General features: G+C 42.9%; 1 protein-coding gene across 1 annotated transcript in view; it reads right to left on the minus strand.

Annotated features, from left to right (window-relative positions):
- GPC4 (glypican 4) overlaps positions 1-13,954 on the minus strand; it is a 179,268-nt gene extending 165,314 nt beyond the window's left edge. The window contains exon 1 of the mRNA XM_036270692.1: positions 13,281-13,954. Within this exon, the coding sequence (XP_036126585.1) occupies positions 13,281-13,440 (160 nt within the window). The 5' untranslated portion in view covers positions 13,441-13,954. The remainder of the gene's footprint in view (positions 1-13,280) is intronic.
- Between the last annotated feature and the right edge of the window lie 3,386 nt (positions 13,955-17,340).

A 17,340-nucleotide genomic window follows, 5' to 3' on the forward strand; every position in this document is an offset into this window, starting at 1 on the left:
CCAGGTAAACCTCACTAACGTAGGCCCATCTCCCCTGAACTGTTCCACCAAGTACTATAGAATTAACCTCAGGACCCACTGTTAAAAACAGATATTGGCCATTCAAGTATCATGTAAAAAGTAGTATTCCTAGGAAATCAGAAGAGCTGCATGGGCCTAGATGCGAACTCTACATGTTCAAAAACACTTCTCTGCACCCCGATTAACACTTACCAAAGTGCTGCTCCTTAAAGTTGTTATCACAACTGTAACTAAGTACTTATTTGAAGAATTCCTAAGTCAATAATGGCCTCATGATTTAGACTGTGAGCTCCACGAGTGTGAGGCCTGGACTATTGTCCTTTTTGATCACTGCATTATCCTAGCAAAATGCCTGTCAATTAGTAGGCAATCGGTAAGTAGTTGCTAAATGAATGAATTCAGCAACTATTTATTAGGTACCCCCTTTCTACATATGGAGTTTCAAATGTGTAGCCTCACACTCCCAAATCCTAGAGAGTCCATTGTGCCCTCTGAAAGCTTCTTCCTAATAAGAGCATCTTATCTTCAAGGAGTACTGTTTCATGTATTCATTCAACAAACATTTGAGTGCCAGGCAGTGTGCTGGACACTGGGTATAGAGCAGTGAATAAAAGAGGCAAGGTCCCTGCCCTCAAGTCAGATGGTGAGAGTTGCAAAGAATAAAGCAGAGGAGGAGAGCGGCAAAATGTATATGTGGGGTGTTCATCTTCATATAGAGGTCAGAAAAGGTTTCTCCATTTAGTTGATAGGTAAGGAAAGCCCTGAAACATGTGATGAAGTGAGCCATGCTGCTTGCTATCTGGGGGCAGTGTTCTAGGTACTGAGCATAAGTGCAAAGACCCCTCTGAGTATGCCTGGTGTGCTTGAGGAATAGAGACTAGGAGGAGACTGGCAGGGGAAGAAGATAGTGTAAACTGGCAGGGGAGGGGGCAATGGGCAGATCCTGTAAGGCCTCCTAAGCTTGGGCTTTCACTTTAGGTAGCAAGAGGAGCCATTGGAGCATTTTGAGCAGAGAGTTTATATGATCTGACTTAGATTTAACAGAGTAAGATTTAACAGAAGGGATCATATTGGCTGGTGTGCTGAGAATAGCCTGGGGTGGTAGGAACAAGAAACAGAGCAGAAACTAGCTAAAGGCAACTGCAATAATAGAGGTAAGAGGTTATAGGTAATGAAACCAGGCTAGTAATTATTGAGGTGGGAAGAGGAAAACAGATTCGGATACATCTTGAAAGCAGAGCCCAAAGGTAGAAATTATGAGAGAATGTTTAAACAGAATATTTCCTACCCAATCACCGAAATCTTTGTTCGGATCACAAGAAAACTGACCCAGTTCCTTATTTTGGAAGGTGGCGATTTCTTCATTTGCCCTCCAACTTGAAAGATACAAAATCATCTTCTAAAATTGCCATACTGCTTAGTGATCAATCAACCTCCCACCAATAGAACCTTCTTCCCAGAGTATGACCAGGCCCAGTAGACCCAAAGAGGCAGGGGGAAAAAAACTTAATTACAAACTGGGGATAAACAAGGCAGAATATTTACCATCCAGACATCTGGAGACATTTTAGTTCAAATTCAGTTTAAAGTGAACCCACTGCATACCTCCCCTTTTAAAAAATTCTCCTCATAAACACATACAAAAAAATCTATTCCTCATCATAGCCTTCAACATCCTAGGCAGGGAGCAATTTTTAAGGACTATTTCTAAAGTACAGTATTGAAAAGTTGTCCTGTTTTGCTTTTTAAAATCTTAGCACGGGGAAATATTCTATAATTAAGACAATATTAACAATAGTAGATAATAATTTGACTATAAATTATAAGGAATGCAATGACTGCTTATTCTGGCACCAAAGAAGCAGGCCTTGCTGTGAAGTGACTGCCAAGAAAATGATACTCCCACTCAGACTGGATCACTGCAAGTAGTAACTATTAACCACATGCTTTACACTGCAGTTTGCAAGGACACAGTGCTTTGTTTTCATCTTTACCCAAACACCAGACTGAAAACTCAATGAGGACAAACCATGTGGTGGAATCAAAACAATAACTGAAGGAAAAAAAATATTCTGTGGCTTAATGCTTGTTGGAATGCCTACATCAAGGGTTTGGAGAACTAAGAAAATATCTGCAGTCCAAAAGAAACCACTTGCAGTCTGCTCCTGTAGACAGAAGCCCAACATATAAGAATGAAGCCAGGCTGAAAGAGAGAGGCTTTAGAGAGCCAACTGACAAAGTAGCTGTGAGAAGAAAGGACTAGCATCAAAAGAATGGTTGGGATGAAGCTGAGACCAGGTGACCTTGAGCTAGACTATACACAAAGACAGCAATCCTACCTGGGGCCTGACCTGAGCTTCCTGGGGAAGGGAAGGGAGCACCTGGTAGAAAGGCTGAAGAAAGGAACAGGAGCCAAGGCAGCCTCTTTTTCTAAAAACACCTCTACAGGTACAGGTAAATTCCTGTTAATGTCTGGAATAGATAATGTAAGAAGAAAACATCTCTACCAAGATTAAAACAAACCACATGAAATACTCACATCCTATCTCTAAGCAAGCCAAGAAATAAATAACACTATATTCTAGGTTTTAAAAAAAAATATGTTTTTCCCTTTCTTACTTAGGCATCCAGGACTGAATGTATTCAAAATTTTAAAATAAACTATATAGCTTAAATTAAATTAATTTAATTAAAAGGGGATTAAATAAAAATATCCATTCCTATAATGAATACAAAAGTCCAACATCATGCTTGAACTTATTTTTGAATTGAAAACATTTCTCCAATACCTACTATGTGCCATGCCATGTGATAGAAATTAGACATCCATGGCCTCTCAGATCAACATGACTGAGCAAGAAGGGTTTCTTTTTTTGTTTAGGGTTCAAATAGCCACAAGGTCAGAGACAGGGACCACTGAATGTATCCTTATTTTTAATATAACACTCCTATACTTAACTTCTAGTGTTTCTTTAATTATGATTATACATTTACTTAGTTTGGTAAATGTTTAAAATGGAAACCTTTATTCAAATATTTAGACCTATCACCTCTAACTAAAAACCAACTCTTGCCTCTTGTGACTTCAGGTCAGAATGTCAGTTTCCCAAGCTGAGCACAGCAAAGTAACAGTATTAGAAACTACATATAACTTAGATGTTCTAGAAAGCTTAGAAGAGAAGGTGCTAAGGAACAAAATCACCAACCAAGATCTCTGACATAAATAAGCCTCTGAATTAATAATATGCAGCCTTTAACCTATTTTTTAAAGAAACGGGAAGTGATACATAGAATTCACTCCTTACTGATCCACCACTGTTGGGAAACTAGGTGCTCTAAACAGGTAAAATGTGTAAGTTAACTGAACTTTCCTCTTTCAAGAGCAATTTTTGTATTTTAAATATGTCCCCTTTTCCTAAAATAAAACTTTCCAAACTTTTAAATCAAAATATACCAAACACAATTATGTAGTACTACCCTGAAATGTGCTAGTGTCCTCAAGGTTTACAGAGGTTCCTCTAAGCATTCATCCACCTAAAATGTCTAAAATTGCCAAGATCAGTAAATACTGGGTCTACTTTTCAGCTTCTGGCCTCCCCACCCTGTTTCACACTGGCATTGGTCACTTCTCCCAGATGTCACCTTGCCCACCTCTAAAGCCATCCCTTCCTCTTAGCCCACCACTCTCCAACCAGCATACCTGTTACTTCTAATCAGTCATGATATGGGAAGCCATAACCTAATCTTTATCTTCAACTTTTAAACCCTATCTACCTAATTTGAATGTAAGCACCTCAAAAGCTTAGTTCCTATTTTAAACCTCTGAATCCCCAGCACCTAGCATTCTGCTGTTGATGGAAGAGCTATTCATTCAATGACTACAGATGATAATTTTTTTTAAGCTCTTTTACCATGTAGATAGAATGCATGGGCTTCGTGACAGCTGTTTCCATCATTTAGCTTTCCTGCTTACTTCCACATTCCCAGGTATGTTCTGGATGGATGTGCCGGCCAGAAACCTAGGGATTTACCGCACTTCTATCACTTGATAAGATACATGGCAAACAGGACATTAAAGTAAGAGATAGATTTTTTTTTTATTTCACCAATAAAGAGAAAGAGAAAAATATCACCCAGCACACTGACACCTAATCAATAAATGACAAGTCTGGATTACTTTCTATCTAATTCTGTCCAAAGCACTTTCAATGCCGTGGTCTTATCTTTACTCTCAGTGAAGCATCACTGGTTATGGCATATAATAAATCTTGATAAAAATATATATATTTCCAAGTGTAACAAACCTTCCTCTGAAATCCAAGTTAGTTGAAATTAACACATAAGCATGCAATAAGTTTAAATTAAAGCGCTAAACTGAGATAACATTTTGATGAATTTCATTGAAAATTTAGAATGACAATATCAAAGATGGAGGGGGCCTCAGAAATCATCTAGGGTAGTGGTTCTGGAGTATGGCTGCTCATCAGAACCACTGGAGAGCTTTTAAAAAATTACCATGACCTAGTCACACTACCAGAATGTATGATTTAATTAGTCTGGGGTGGTACCCAGACACAGGATTTTAAAAGTTCTCCAGGTGGTTCTAATGTGTAGCCAGGGTTGAGAATCCCTAACCTAATCCAGCACTCTAACACCCCAACACTCACAGTTTTCAGACAAAAGAGAAAGAATCTCACCAAAGGTATGAGACAACTAATTTGTCAGAGGTAGGCTAGAACTGCTCTTTCCAACAAACCATGTCCTCTCCATGTAAACTATTCTATCTAAGACAGTGGTGTTTCTCTTCTATTACTTTTTCTCCTTAATAAACCAACATCCCCATTTATCCCAAAGTAAACATATTTTCTAAATATTCTTTGCCTTGGAATCCCATAGCATCATTCTTAAAAACCTACACTATTTATGTCTGCTTCACTGTAGTATCCACTTTTTTTCCCAAAGAACTCTGGAAGGTTATTCAGGCATGATTTCCCCTTAAAGAAGCCATATTGCTTTTCCTCTGATAAGTTACATTCAGCCTATCCTTTTCAATATTATCATCACATGGGCTTTTTTCATTCCCTTGTCAGGTTTATCTCCAATTCTCTTTCAGCCCACTTAATTTCTATCACCTCCAATTCTCTTTTGGCTCACTTAATTTCTAGTTTGTACCTGCCCTGCCATACTTTGTAGACTTCCATCTTCTCTTGGCTTAAACTCTTTCCATTTTGTGAAAGATGCCTTTTTCCCTGAAGCAGCCTCTTTTACTCTGCCAGTTAGTCATGCAGGGTTCTTTTTTTCTTCCCCCAAGCAGCTGGTCTTTTTGATGTCTCGCACACATTTATCTGGGCTTCCAATAAGATGTTTTTACATAGTTTCCAGGCTTCCTGGAGGTTATTGACTTTTTTAACTCTTCCATTCAATTTTTTTCCTAATTTCTAACATTTGCCAGAGTTTCTTTTCCAAAAGTTGAATACCTGGCTGATAGATCTCTTTGATTTTTCTCTCCCACCAGATTGCTGAATTAAATGCATAAGAACTTAAATATAATATTTCAAATTACCTCCAGGATTGAGTTGCTTCATGAATTTTCTGCACTTTCATGTTCTCTATAGTAAGCAACAGATGTTTAACCAAGTGGAACTGAAAATGCTAGTTCTTACTCTTTCGTATTTTAGTGTGTCTACTTATATAAAATGTCTGATATCCTTAAGTCTGTGTTCTTGTTCAGTAAAGAATATAAACTCAAAGTTTTTAAAAGTTAACCAATGTGCATTGAACAGCTCTATATCTTGAATCTGTGTTAAATTATAGTTCTAAATTCGTTCTAAACTGCTTAATCACAGAAGTCACATTTGTTTATTACTTAAAGTAGTATATAACTCAAAGCGGAAAGAAAAACAGAATTCTGAATCTTTCAGAAAAATTCCCATAACACTCTTATTAATGAAGTGGTAAAGACAGGCACTCCCCCCAAAGAATAAAAACATTCTCCACGTTATACCAACATATCATGGAGATTTAACCCTAAATTTAGTTCACTTCATAAGTTGACACCCAAAAGATTCCCAGGAGAGTAACAGACCATAGGTTGACAATATATCATCAAGGCAGTATACTCCCATGATAGCACTCGAGTCCTGGAAACGAATGCAATAGAATTGTCTGTCATACACACACACACATACACTTGTTTTAACTATTCCACTTGGTACTGTTGGGCATACAAACACCAGGGCTGCCATCTCTGGCCTCAGGTTACTCACAGCTGAAAAGACACACATGTGCCTGCACATGCAATTAACTATAATACAAACCAATTATGTGCAAAGAGCGTGGACCTGATTGAACCAGGGAATTGGGAGGAAGAAGGTACATAACCCTGGGGAATTCAGAAGTGACTCAATGAAAATATCATTTGAGATGCCACTGAAGTTCAAAGCAGAGGAATGACTCCATTCAAAACACTGCTGTAAAGAAATGAGGCTGGCAATGTTCAGGATGGAATGGGAAGGTAACAATGGCAGGTAGACCAGTTAAGAATTATTTAAGACCAGTTAACAATTATTTAAAACAGCCCCCTAACCGCTCTCCCTGCCTTTATTTCCTCTTTGCCTCAGCCACTCTTAACTAGCAGGGCCACTAGCCATCTTCCTAAAACAGCCTGACTAACAACATTTACCTCTTCAGAAACCATCACTGGCTCCACAAGGCCCAGGAATTACAATTTATATTGCTTCTACTGTTAACAATAAATTCTCTATGTCTGAGTATAACAATTTGCCTGCAAAGGACATGATTGGACCCTCCCTACTATGGCATCACAATAGTGCTGTGATAATGGTCATTTACTGTTTAACTGATGACGCTCTCACAGCTTACATTTCTAAAACCAGCCCTCATGGGAGTTGGGAAGGTACTTTCTTGTCTTACCATCTGTATAACATAGCATAGCCTAAGCTTGGATTCAAATTCCACCATTACCATTCATCACTAGCTGTGAGACTGAATATATTTATAAATCTCTTTGGATCTCAGTTTCCTTGTCGGTAGAATGGGGGTGATGAAGGTAATAATTATGACTTCATATGGTTGCTGTGGGTTTTTTTTAATCCTTACCTATGGATGTTTTTCCATGTATCTTCAGATAGAGTGGGGAAAAGGGAGGAGGAGGAAAGGGGGGGGGAGAGACAGAGAGAAACAAGGATGTGAGATGCATCAATTGGCTGCCTCCCACAGCACCCTCAGTAGGGCCAGGGATGGAACTGAAACCGAGGTACATACCCTTGACCGGAATCAAACCCAAGACACTTTGGTCTGTGGGCTGACACTCTAACTGCTGAGCCAAACCACCAGGGCTGCTGCGGATTTTTAAATGGTCTCTTAAAAAGCCCTCATACTTCACAGAACTAGAACAAATACTTCAAAAGTTCATATGGAACCAAAAAAGACCCCAAATAGCCACAGAAATCTTGAAAAAGAAGAACAAAGTTGGAGGGATCACATTACCAGATTTCAGGTTATACTACAAAGCCACTATAATCAAAACAGCCTGGTACTGGCACAAGAACAGGCAAACAGATCAATGGAACAGAATAGAGATCCCAGAAATCGACCCAAGACAATATGCTCAATTAATATTTGAAAAAGGGAGCAAGAGCATACAGTGAAGTAAAAACAGCCTCTTTAATAAATGGTGTTGGGAAAAGTGGACAGCTACATGCAAAAAAATGACACTAGACCATCAACTTACACCATACGCAAGAATGAACTCAAAATGGATAAAAGACTTAATTGTGACTCATGAATCCATAAAAATCCTAGAAGAAACTGTAAGCAACATAATTTCAGACATCATATACAGCAGAATTTTCACTGATACATCACCTAAGCAACAGAAACAAAGGAGAAAATGAACACATGGGATTATATCAAACTCAAAAGCTTCTGCACAGCAAAAGAAACAACCACCAAAATGAGAAGGCAACCCACTCTATGGGGGAGCATAACTGCCAATGATACATCAAATAGGGGGTTAATTTCCAATATATATAGAGTGCTCAAACAGGTCAACAAGAGGAAGACAAAGAACCCAATTAAAAAATGGGCAGAGGAACTAAATAGACACCTCTCTAAACAGGACATACAAATGGCCAAGAGACATATGAAGAAATGCTCAACATCACTAATCATCAGAGAGATGTAAATTAAAACAACAATGAAATATCACCTCACTCCTGTCAGAATGGCCGCCATCAACAAATCATCAAACAAGTGTTGGCGAGGGTGTGGAGAAAACGGGACTCTAGTACACTGCTGGTGGGAATGCAGACTGGTACAGCCACTATGGAAAACAATATGGTGTTACCTCAAAAAATTAAAAAAATGAACTGCCATTTGACCAAGTGATCCCACTTCTAGGAATATAAGCCTGAAACACCAATCAGAAAGAATATATGTACCCCCATGTTCGTAGCAGCACTATTTACAATAGCTAAGATCTGGAAACAGCCCAAATGTCCATCAGTAGACAAATGGATAAAAAAGCAGTGGTACATATACACACAATGGAGTACTATGCAGCTGTATGAAAGAAAGATCTCTTATCCTTTGAGATGACATGGAGGGACCTGGAGAGTATTATCCTAAGCGAAACAAGCCAAGCAGAGAAAGACAAATATCACATGATATCACTTATTTGTGGAATATAATGAACATAACTGTCTGAGGAATGGGGTAGTCCCAGAGACGTGGAAGTGGAGTACAGACTGACAACCACCAGAAGAGGGGAGAGGGATAAACCACAGAACTTATATGCATATATGCATGAACAATGGACATGGACAACAAAGCTGGGGACAGGGTGAGGAGGGAGAGGGGGTATCAGTGGGGGGGAAAAGGAGAAACATCTGTAACATAAATAAATAAATAAAGCCTTTAGAGTAAGACCAGGCCCAGAAAAAATACTCAATAGCTACTGGCCCTTTCCACAAGGCCAAAGTGAATTTTTTGTAAACATATATGAGAACAACCTCAGTGGTAAAACAGTTACTCTTACTAGGGAGCCAGAGATTCACTTCCAACTGGTTTAGCTTAGCGCTCATGTTGTTTCCCTTGTAAAAACATAAATTTCCTTTCTCATTTCTTGCTCTATATAGTCTCCAGCTAGTCCTGAAATTGCATGCAGCCCAGTGTGAGTCAAATAAAAAAGAAAAATAGTAAGTATGCTGAATAAAACATTTTACAGTTGTATGTTCTAATGAGAGATACAGCTACATAAGCCAGAATTTTTGCTAAGTTTTTTTTTTTTTTCCCCCTTTTATGAGCATGTCCAGGTGATAGTTCCTATACTACCTGGGACAATTTCTATACTGACAAGTCCTGTGGCTTATAAGTCCGTTAGCCCCTCTTCTCAAGTGGAACACAGGGAGCCAAACTAATGATTCCAACAGAATAGAAAAACACAAGTTTTCTGCAAAATCCAACTCATCTACTTAAACTAGGGAAGAGAGAATACAAATCTTGAATACAAATACAAATGTAGGTGTTTTGTGTCATACATGTAATAATCAACTCAGTACCACCAGAAAGTATTCCTACCTCTCCCCTTACATACACTTTTATTCCATGTAATCCTAAAATAGCTTATATAATTCCCAGAATCCTTTGGGACATGTATTTGTCTCTGTGTGTATGTGTGTGTGTGTTTACATGTGTGCATGCACATGTGCACACCAGCACACTCACAGGTGTATTGCTCATGAACATAGATGGGAACAGGAAACAAAAACTTCAAAATCACAACTATAACACACAGTTCTTTATTGACATCATTCGATGTCACTATGGAAGGGACCTTTGGCAAGTTTAAGAATGTTTCTAACCATCTCACTCTTAAAGACAATTTCAACAAAGAACAGATTAGTAATAAAATGCCAATTATTGCATATCCTTTATCTTGTCTTTATGGAGGAAGGCACAATGAAAACGGTTAGGTTTTAAAACTTCTTTTTAATATTATGTTATTAGTCAACTAGCAGTACCTAGCTAATACTTGAGTCCCAAATCCCTTCTCCCTTGGAACTTCCTGGGTACTCCTTTCTCCTGATCTGTGCCACTCACATGGTACTTATCACACCATATTGTATTCCAACTATGTATGTACATGGCTTATCTCTCTACTACCAGGAAAGGTTTTAGTGGTAGAGGCCCCTCCTGTCCTTCTTTCCTCCACTATGCCAAACACAGAATACTGCACATACTAGGCACTCCAAAAAGATATGTCCATTGATGGTTAAACAAAAACCTATCCTTTGTGTTAAAGACCCCTTGTGATCATGGCATCTTGGCTACTCATTACTGGGTAAGTCCAGGGATACCTGCCGGACTTCATTTGGAACCCCTGTCAGCATGATGCACTCCCTGACATCCTTGAGAGCATATCAAATTATCTTAATTGTGATATAAAAAGACTGAGAGTATTTAAGAATATGGAGTATTGTTATGGCCTGTTCAAACTTCCAGAAGGCAAGTGCAAGGCCTTTAGGAACAAAACCTTAAACTTGGGCTAGGCCTGAGGCTAGGCACCCCCGATACTTTGACCCTGGACTTTTGCATTTACAAATACAGTATCTATATGTCTATGTCTATGTCTATGTCTATGTCTATGTCTATGTCTATGTCTATATATAACCACCCCCCCACAACCAGGGAAAGTGCCCATCAATTAATTCATTCAAACATAAGCTGAATACAAGTCATTATACTGATTATACTCCCCAAAATGACCAAAATTATTCCAGTGTAGCCCAGGGAAGACAAGGCTAATGTATGCATCTGGAGAGGCCAAGCTGACAGTAAAGATTACCCCTGTTTCTATACTGGCCATCTAAAGATATTTACTTGGGTCTGTCTGTGTTGTGACAGTGTCCTAGCCTCAAATGAATGCCTCTAACACTCCACATTTTTGAGCCATTCAGTCATGCATTTTTGTTATTGTTGAAAGTGGTGCGAAATTGCACTGCATGAGCTAAAATCCTTGGTGGTCTTCCAAGGATTCCAGCTAAAAAGGCACTTCCTTTGTTCCTCAGGAGAATGCAGTCCAGTAGGTCATTCAAAAGGGGAAATAAAAGCAGCAGCCCTGGGAGGGAGATGAAGGACAAGACAAAAAGAATAAATTGTTTTGGGTCTGAGCACATTAGCTTCCATTTCCTGCTGCTGGTCACTAGTAACTCTCCTATCTTTGGAAGGAAAATATCCAGGTAGACATTCCATCAAAAATATTCCTCAGGTGTTTTCTGGGGGTCATGACAATCAAAGGGAACACCTAGTACAGCCCTTGAGCACTCATCAAACTTTTTTTTCCTGAGATGCTGCCTGGGGAAGATGTGCTGCAGCTGCTAGACTACACAGGGCACAATTGGAGTAAGTGGGGAGGGCCAATTCACAACCCACTCCCTGAATACCTCCAGTCCATCTCAAAGGCACATATCGTTTGCAGGAGCAGAAAATGAAAACTTGTCACATTCCCATTAAGTGCATCACTGCATCTATCCCTTCAAAATGTTGGTATGACAACTTTAACCTTCTCTCCAATCATCTCCCCTGGGCCCAGGCTCAAACTGTGCAGGGCACAAAGGCACCAGGTCTAACCTGTGGAGCCCCCAAGCTTCACTGGCTGCTGGTTCACTTCGCTTTTTCTTCCTGGGCGGGAGGGAGAATGGTGGAAAGAAAGGGCTTTTCAGGGCTCTATCACCAATAAAATCATGCCGCTGTTAGGGCATACTTGAGCTCCCAAAAGGACAGGCACCTCAAGGGCAGTCTCTAGTCAGTAGTGTGCGAATTATTTGATAACTGCCAGGGTGCAGTGGGCTTCAACGCTGCTCCAACAACTTCTTGGGTTCTATTTCTAGACAGATGCTGGTTACACTCGGAAAGTGCCCAGAAACTTCCCTCAATTACCTTTGTAATTGATGGCTGCACTTAATCTCCAAGGTTATTAATAGTCCTTCCAAAATATGACCCCCAAGTCTTCCTAAGCTTTTGGAAGTGTCTGCTTGAAATTACAGTATTTCCTTTGCCGACTGCCGGCCCCCTGCTCGCCCCACCTGAGTGACCATAACCTCCAGGTAAAGAGGGGCTCTGCTCACTTCCACGGAAGGTTCAGAATGGAGGCTTGGCCCCTGGGCTCGAATCTCTCACTTCTCCGTTAAGTTATGCTGGACACCAGCCAGCAATGATTCGTATTTCTTTCTGAACCCTCCATGCGAATGGGCTACCTGCGCGGCCTCTGGACCCAGCGCAGCCCACCAGACTGCGCTCAACAATTGGCCTCCGAGAATGAGAAGAGTGCAACCCGGCTGGGTACCTGCCTGGCCACCTCCGCGGGCCTTTCGAGGAGAGGTGAAGGGTGCAGGCCCGAAAGCTACCTCATTGGTGCTCCAAGAAAGGCTTTCACAAATCCCCCGACATTACCCCAAGGGCCGAAATCTAGGGAATTTTTTGCAGGCTAAATAGTATCTATTTGCATAACCACCTCCTAGCTGAGATTCAGGTTTCCTGTAATCAGTCCTCTCAAAGGTTTGTAAGTCAGTGTGCAATTAACCCTTAAAATGAGATGAGAAAAAAAGAAAGGGGCCAAAGACCCTTCTCGTCCCACAACTTCCGGAAAACAGGACAGTTCCCAAGTCAGGTTTGAGGGATGGAAAGTCTTTTACTTTTTAAAGGCGACTCCTAAAGCCGCTGTAGCTACTAAAACTAATCCGTCTCAACGGTGCGAGAGAGGTGGGCAGAAGGTTTTTAAACAATATCAATAAAACATCAATTCAAGTTCCACGTTTTGCGCTCCCCGGAATCTGGCAACCTCTAGAAGTCTCTCCCAATCACTCCACTGGCGACGTCCACCCTGACCCGGCCCCTCATCGCCCACACAACAAAGCGGGGAGCCCAGTAAGAAGTTCAACCCGGAAAAGGGGAGGGAGCGAGTGACGTGCACTCAGCGGACCAGGGTCCTCTGGGGTTTCCTGGGACCAGGAAGACTACGGGGAGTGAGGGGGTCAGTGTGCCGGAGTGGCACCAGGCAATTCAGCGGGGAACCGCCGCGTTCGCGGGAACCTTCTAAGCCGCCGGGGCTCACCCTCGAGTTCTCCCTCTAGGCTACCTGCGTCAGGCGTAGGGGGCGGCGGGGCGAGGGGGCTTCCGTGGCCCTTTCTCTGGGATGCCTCGTCTCTAGGCTCGCCCCCCCAGGGGCTCACACCTACCGTTGATCTCATGCGTGGGGGCATCGTTCTTGTTGAAGCCTTTTGACACGTAGAGACGTCGCACTTCCGAGCAACTTTTCGACTTGAGCTCGGCTGCCAGCGGCGCGGCGCTGAACACGGCCAGGGTGCAGAGAAGCGCGGGGAGGCCGAACCGTGCCATTATGCGGGCCGGACGGACGCGCTCCCACCTTCGGGACAGGATGGAAATTGGCGGGCGCAGGCCGAAAGGCGCGGAGTCAGGGTCTTGCGAGTGGAGCTAGAGGGCGAGGGAGTTGGAGTAGGAGTTGAGGGAGGAGAGCTGAAGGAGGAGGAGACGCGGGGCGAAGAGTGGAGCTGGGCCTCGCGCGTCAGGCAACGGTCCCCGGTACCAGGCGCCCGCCGGGGAAGGAGTAGGAGGGTGTAGAGACGGTGCGTGGCCCAAGGGAGCGGAGGAGCGAACTGGTGATCTCGGGGCTCCGCACGGGCAGTGAGTGGGGCGAGCTGGCCGGCCAGCCGGCGGGACAGAGACGCTGGGAAGTAGTGGAAGGTGGCAGAAGCCGCGGGGCCCGCGGTGGGTGTGAGCGGCGGCGGCGGCTGGCGCTCGCTGCGCGCGGCTCGGGCTGCCCGGCGCTGCTCCGCTGTCCTGGCTCCCCTTGGCTGGCTCACTCTCGGCCCCGCAGCTGTGACCTCCTCAGCTCCGCCGCTGATACACTGGCTGGAGAGCTGGACGAAGCTCTACAAACTTGGCCCAGCGGGCGGCACACAGGGTAGGGGCAGGCGGCCCCGGGGGGGGGGGGGCGGAGACGGGCGGGAGTTGGTAGGGCCGGGATGGGAGAAAACCTGGAAATGGAGTTGGATCCGGAGCATCTAAATCCACTTCCTAGGGGGCCGCACCGGGCGCGCTGCGCTCCCTCCGGAGACACGCCCCACCGGGACTCCTCCTTCCTCCCCTCCTCCAGGGAGGCGGAGGCTCCCTGTCCTCCATCCTGAGAGGAAAGGCTAATTTTCCTGGGATAAAGGGCCGAAGTCCGGGGTGACCCAGCAGCTGGAGACTTGTCCGAAAGCCCATGTTCCAGTCCTAGGCCTTCTGTGTGTGGCCACCTGGCCCGCTACTCACGGCTTTGATACCTGCCCTACCCCACTCCCGCTGCCTTAGAGGTCGCTCCTAACCGACCAGTTTCTGGGCCAGGAGGGTAAGGGCCTGGCATTACTACTCATATTGTTTGTCTGCAGGCACCAGGGGGACTTGAGACTCAGAACTCGCCCTAAAGCCTCCTCAGCTGGGCTCTTCAGACCTGCTTCCACCTAATGGTGCTCATGGAACACCACCTTGTTCAGAACCCTGGCAGGCATTCGCCTCCCTGCCTCTCCACAGCACACTTGGTTCTGCTACCAGTCTAACCAAACTGAAGTGGGGTGGGGCGGGGAAGGACAACAACTGCTAGGCAATGGGACAAAGTCAGGGTTGACCTTAGAAAACTGGCCCAAACCCTCCTTCTGCACGTAGGGAAACTGAGGCAAAGAGAAGGGAAGCGACTTGCTAATTGCATGCAGCTAAAGAGGTGGGTCCAGAACACGGGACTCAACTCCCGAGTCCCATGGAATAAAGGTAGTCCAAGACCCCCAATTCTTCTCTACTCTCACCTGTCTGGAACCCAGTCTCCCCTTAGCCATCAGAAAACTGGAAATGGGCAAGTCTTCCCTCCTTCCAAGCTTTGTCAGATTCCATTAATGAGTGTTTTGGAATCTTTCGGGGCTCCTTTAATGAAGGGAACTGTGCTGATTGGGAGCTTGTCAATACTGTTGTTATTGTTCCAATCTGCTTTAAGAGGTTGCAGGGAAAAGTTTCTCAGACACTTCCAGAGTGTGCTGGGAACTGGGCAGTAAAAAGGGGCTAGAGCTTATTTGGCTCTCAATTACCATAAAATTACATAGGGTGAAGATATGAACCATCATTATAGTCATCACCCTTATAGGGTTTGTTGAGACTTCCTCCACGTTGACAGGTTTGGCTGTGAGGAGCTGTAGAAACTAGCATAGCTGCTGTTTTGAATGCCCTCTGCAGACTCTTCTACATTTTATTAACTGTTGGAGATCATCAGCCTAAAACACAGATTGTGACCTGTCTATAACGGACTTAGAATTTCTGTTAATTGGCGGAACATTTAACTTTGCAACTAGGAGAGGAGTTTTTCTAAATATACAAACTCAACTAGAAATGAATTTCCATCCACTTCCAAGGGACTTTCAAATAGTACAGGCTTTCCTCACACTGATAAACCATCAGGTCCTCAAAGCATTGCTAGGGCTTAGCCCAGCACTTTTAACTTTCATTGATTGATGCATTTACTAAAAGATGTTCATTACCGAAGAGAATATGATCTGACATGAAAGCAACATTAATAATAAAGTGAAACCCAGTCCTAGGCAGGTAGTTCAGTTGGTTAAGACGTCGTTCCCATGGGCCAGTGTTGTGAGTTCGATCCCATATACAAGGAGCAACCAATGAATGCATAAATAAGTGGAACGACAAATCAGTAAATCAATGTTTCTCTCCCCGCACACATACACACAAGAACATCAATAAATTAAAAAGTACGTTAGCCCTGGGTGGTATGGCCGAGCCCTTATATTGTGGGCCTGCAGACCAAAGAGTCATGATTTCGATTCCAGTTCAAGGGCACATACCTTGGTTGCTGGTTCAATCCCCAACCCCTGTCAGGGTCAGGCAGGAGGCAACTAATCGATGTGTTTCTCTCACATGGATGTTTCTCTCTCTCCTGTCCTCCCTTCTACTCTAAAAAGCAATAGAAAAATGTAATCAGGTGAGGTTATTTTAAAAATAGTACAGTATTAGAGAAAAATACATTATTTAAAAATTTAAATAAAATAAAATGAGCCCAGCCAGTGTGGCTCAGTGGTTGAGCATAGACCCATGCACCAAGAGGTCACTGGTTTGATTCCTGGTTGGGGCACATGCCTGGGTTGTGGGCTCAATCCCCAGTAGGGGCGTGCAGGAGGCAACCAATGGATGTTTTTCTCTCATTGATGTTTCTATCTCTCCTCCCTAACTCTCTAAAACAAAAAAATCAATAAAACATATTTTTAAAAAACAAAATAAAATGCAATCCAGTGACCATAAGTGAGAAAAAGACTCTCCCAAACCATGAAGCCCTAATCAAAAAGCTTCTTTTCACACCAAGTCCAGAGAAAAGTCATTTCTTTCCCTCCAATTTACTCCTGCTCTTCCTATTCATATGTTATTAACCAAAACCTTAGCCTTTTCCTCCAGAAATAGTAACCTCTGGCTATAAACAGATCTGGACAAGTCTGAACTTTACAACACAAGGCAGGAACCCCAAGCTCTGCTTAGAGGCGGCTCCTGCTTCAAAGCCTTCTTTCATTTAAATACAAACAGGGTGAACAACTGGCAATCTGAGAAACAAATACCATCCAGCTTCTCTTTTCAGATGGGCTGTAGTTCCTCCTTCTCTCCCCCACCCTACTCCAGCTCCTCTCTTCCAAAGAGTCTCCTTAGTGGAGACTCTGTAAATTTTCTGAACACCAAAAAATGGATTGGGGCTGCATGTAGAATGCAAGAATCAATAACTTCTCAGGATGATTAACCCTCATATAGCACTTTTTTTTCTTTTTTTTATTGTGGTAAAATTTACAAACATAAAATTTACTATTTTAAATTCAGTGGCATTTAGTACATTCACAGTGGTGTGTAACCATTACCACTCTCTAGTTCTAGAACATTTTCATCATCCCAAAAGGAAACCTTATACCCATTCAGCAATCAAAGTTCCTTCCCTTCTCCTCACTAATCTACTTTATTTTTTAATTATTTTTATTTATTGATTTTAGAGAGAAAGAAGAAGGGGGAAGAGAGAGAGAAAGAGAGAGAAACATTGATTTGTTGTTCCACTTATTTATGAATTCATTTGTTGATTCTTGTATGTGCCCTGACCAGGGATTGAACCTGCAACCTTAGCATATTGGGATGATGTTCTAACCAACCGAGCTACCCAGCCAGGGCCTAGTCTGCTTCTGTATCTATCAATTTCCCTATTCTGGG

This window comes from Molossus molossus, unplaced genomic scaffold, assembly GCF_014108415.1.
Source record: "Molossus molossus isolate mMolMol1 unplaced genomic scaffold, mMolMol1.p scaffold_m16_p_2, whole genome shotgun sequence".
Taxonomy (NCBI): domain Eukaryota; kingdom Metazoa; phylum Chordata; class Mammalia; order Chiroptera; family Molossidae; genus Molossus; species Molossus molossus.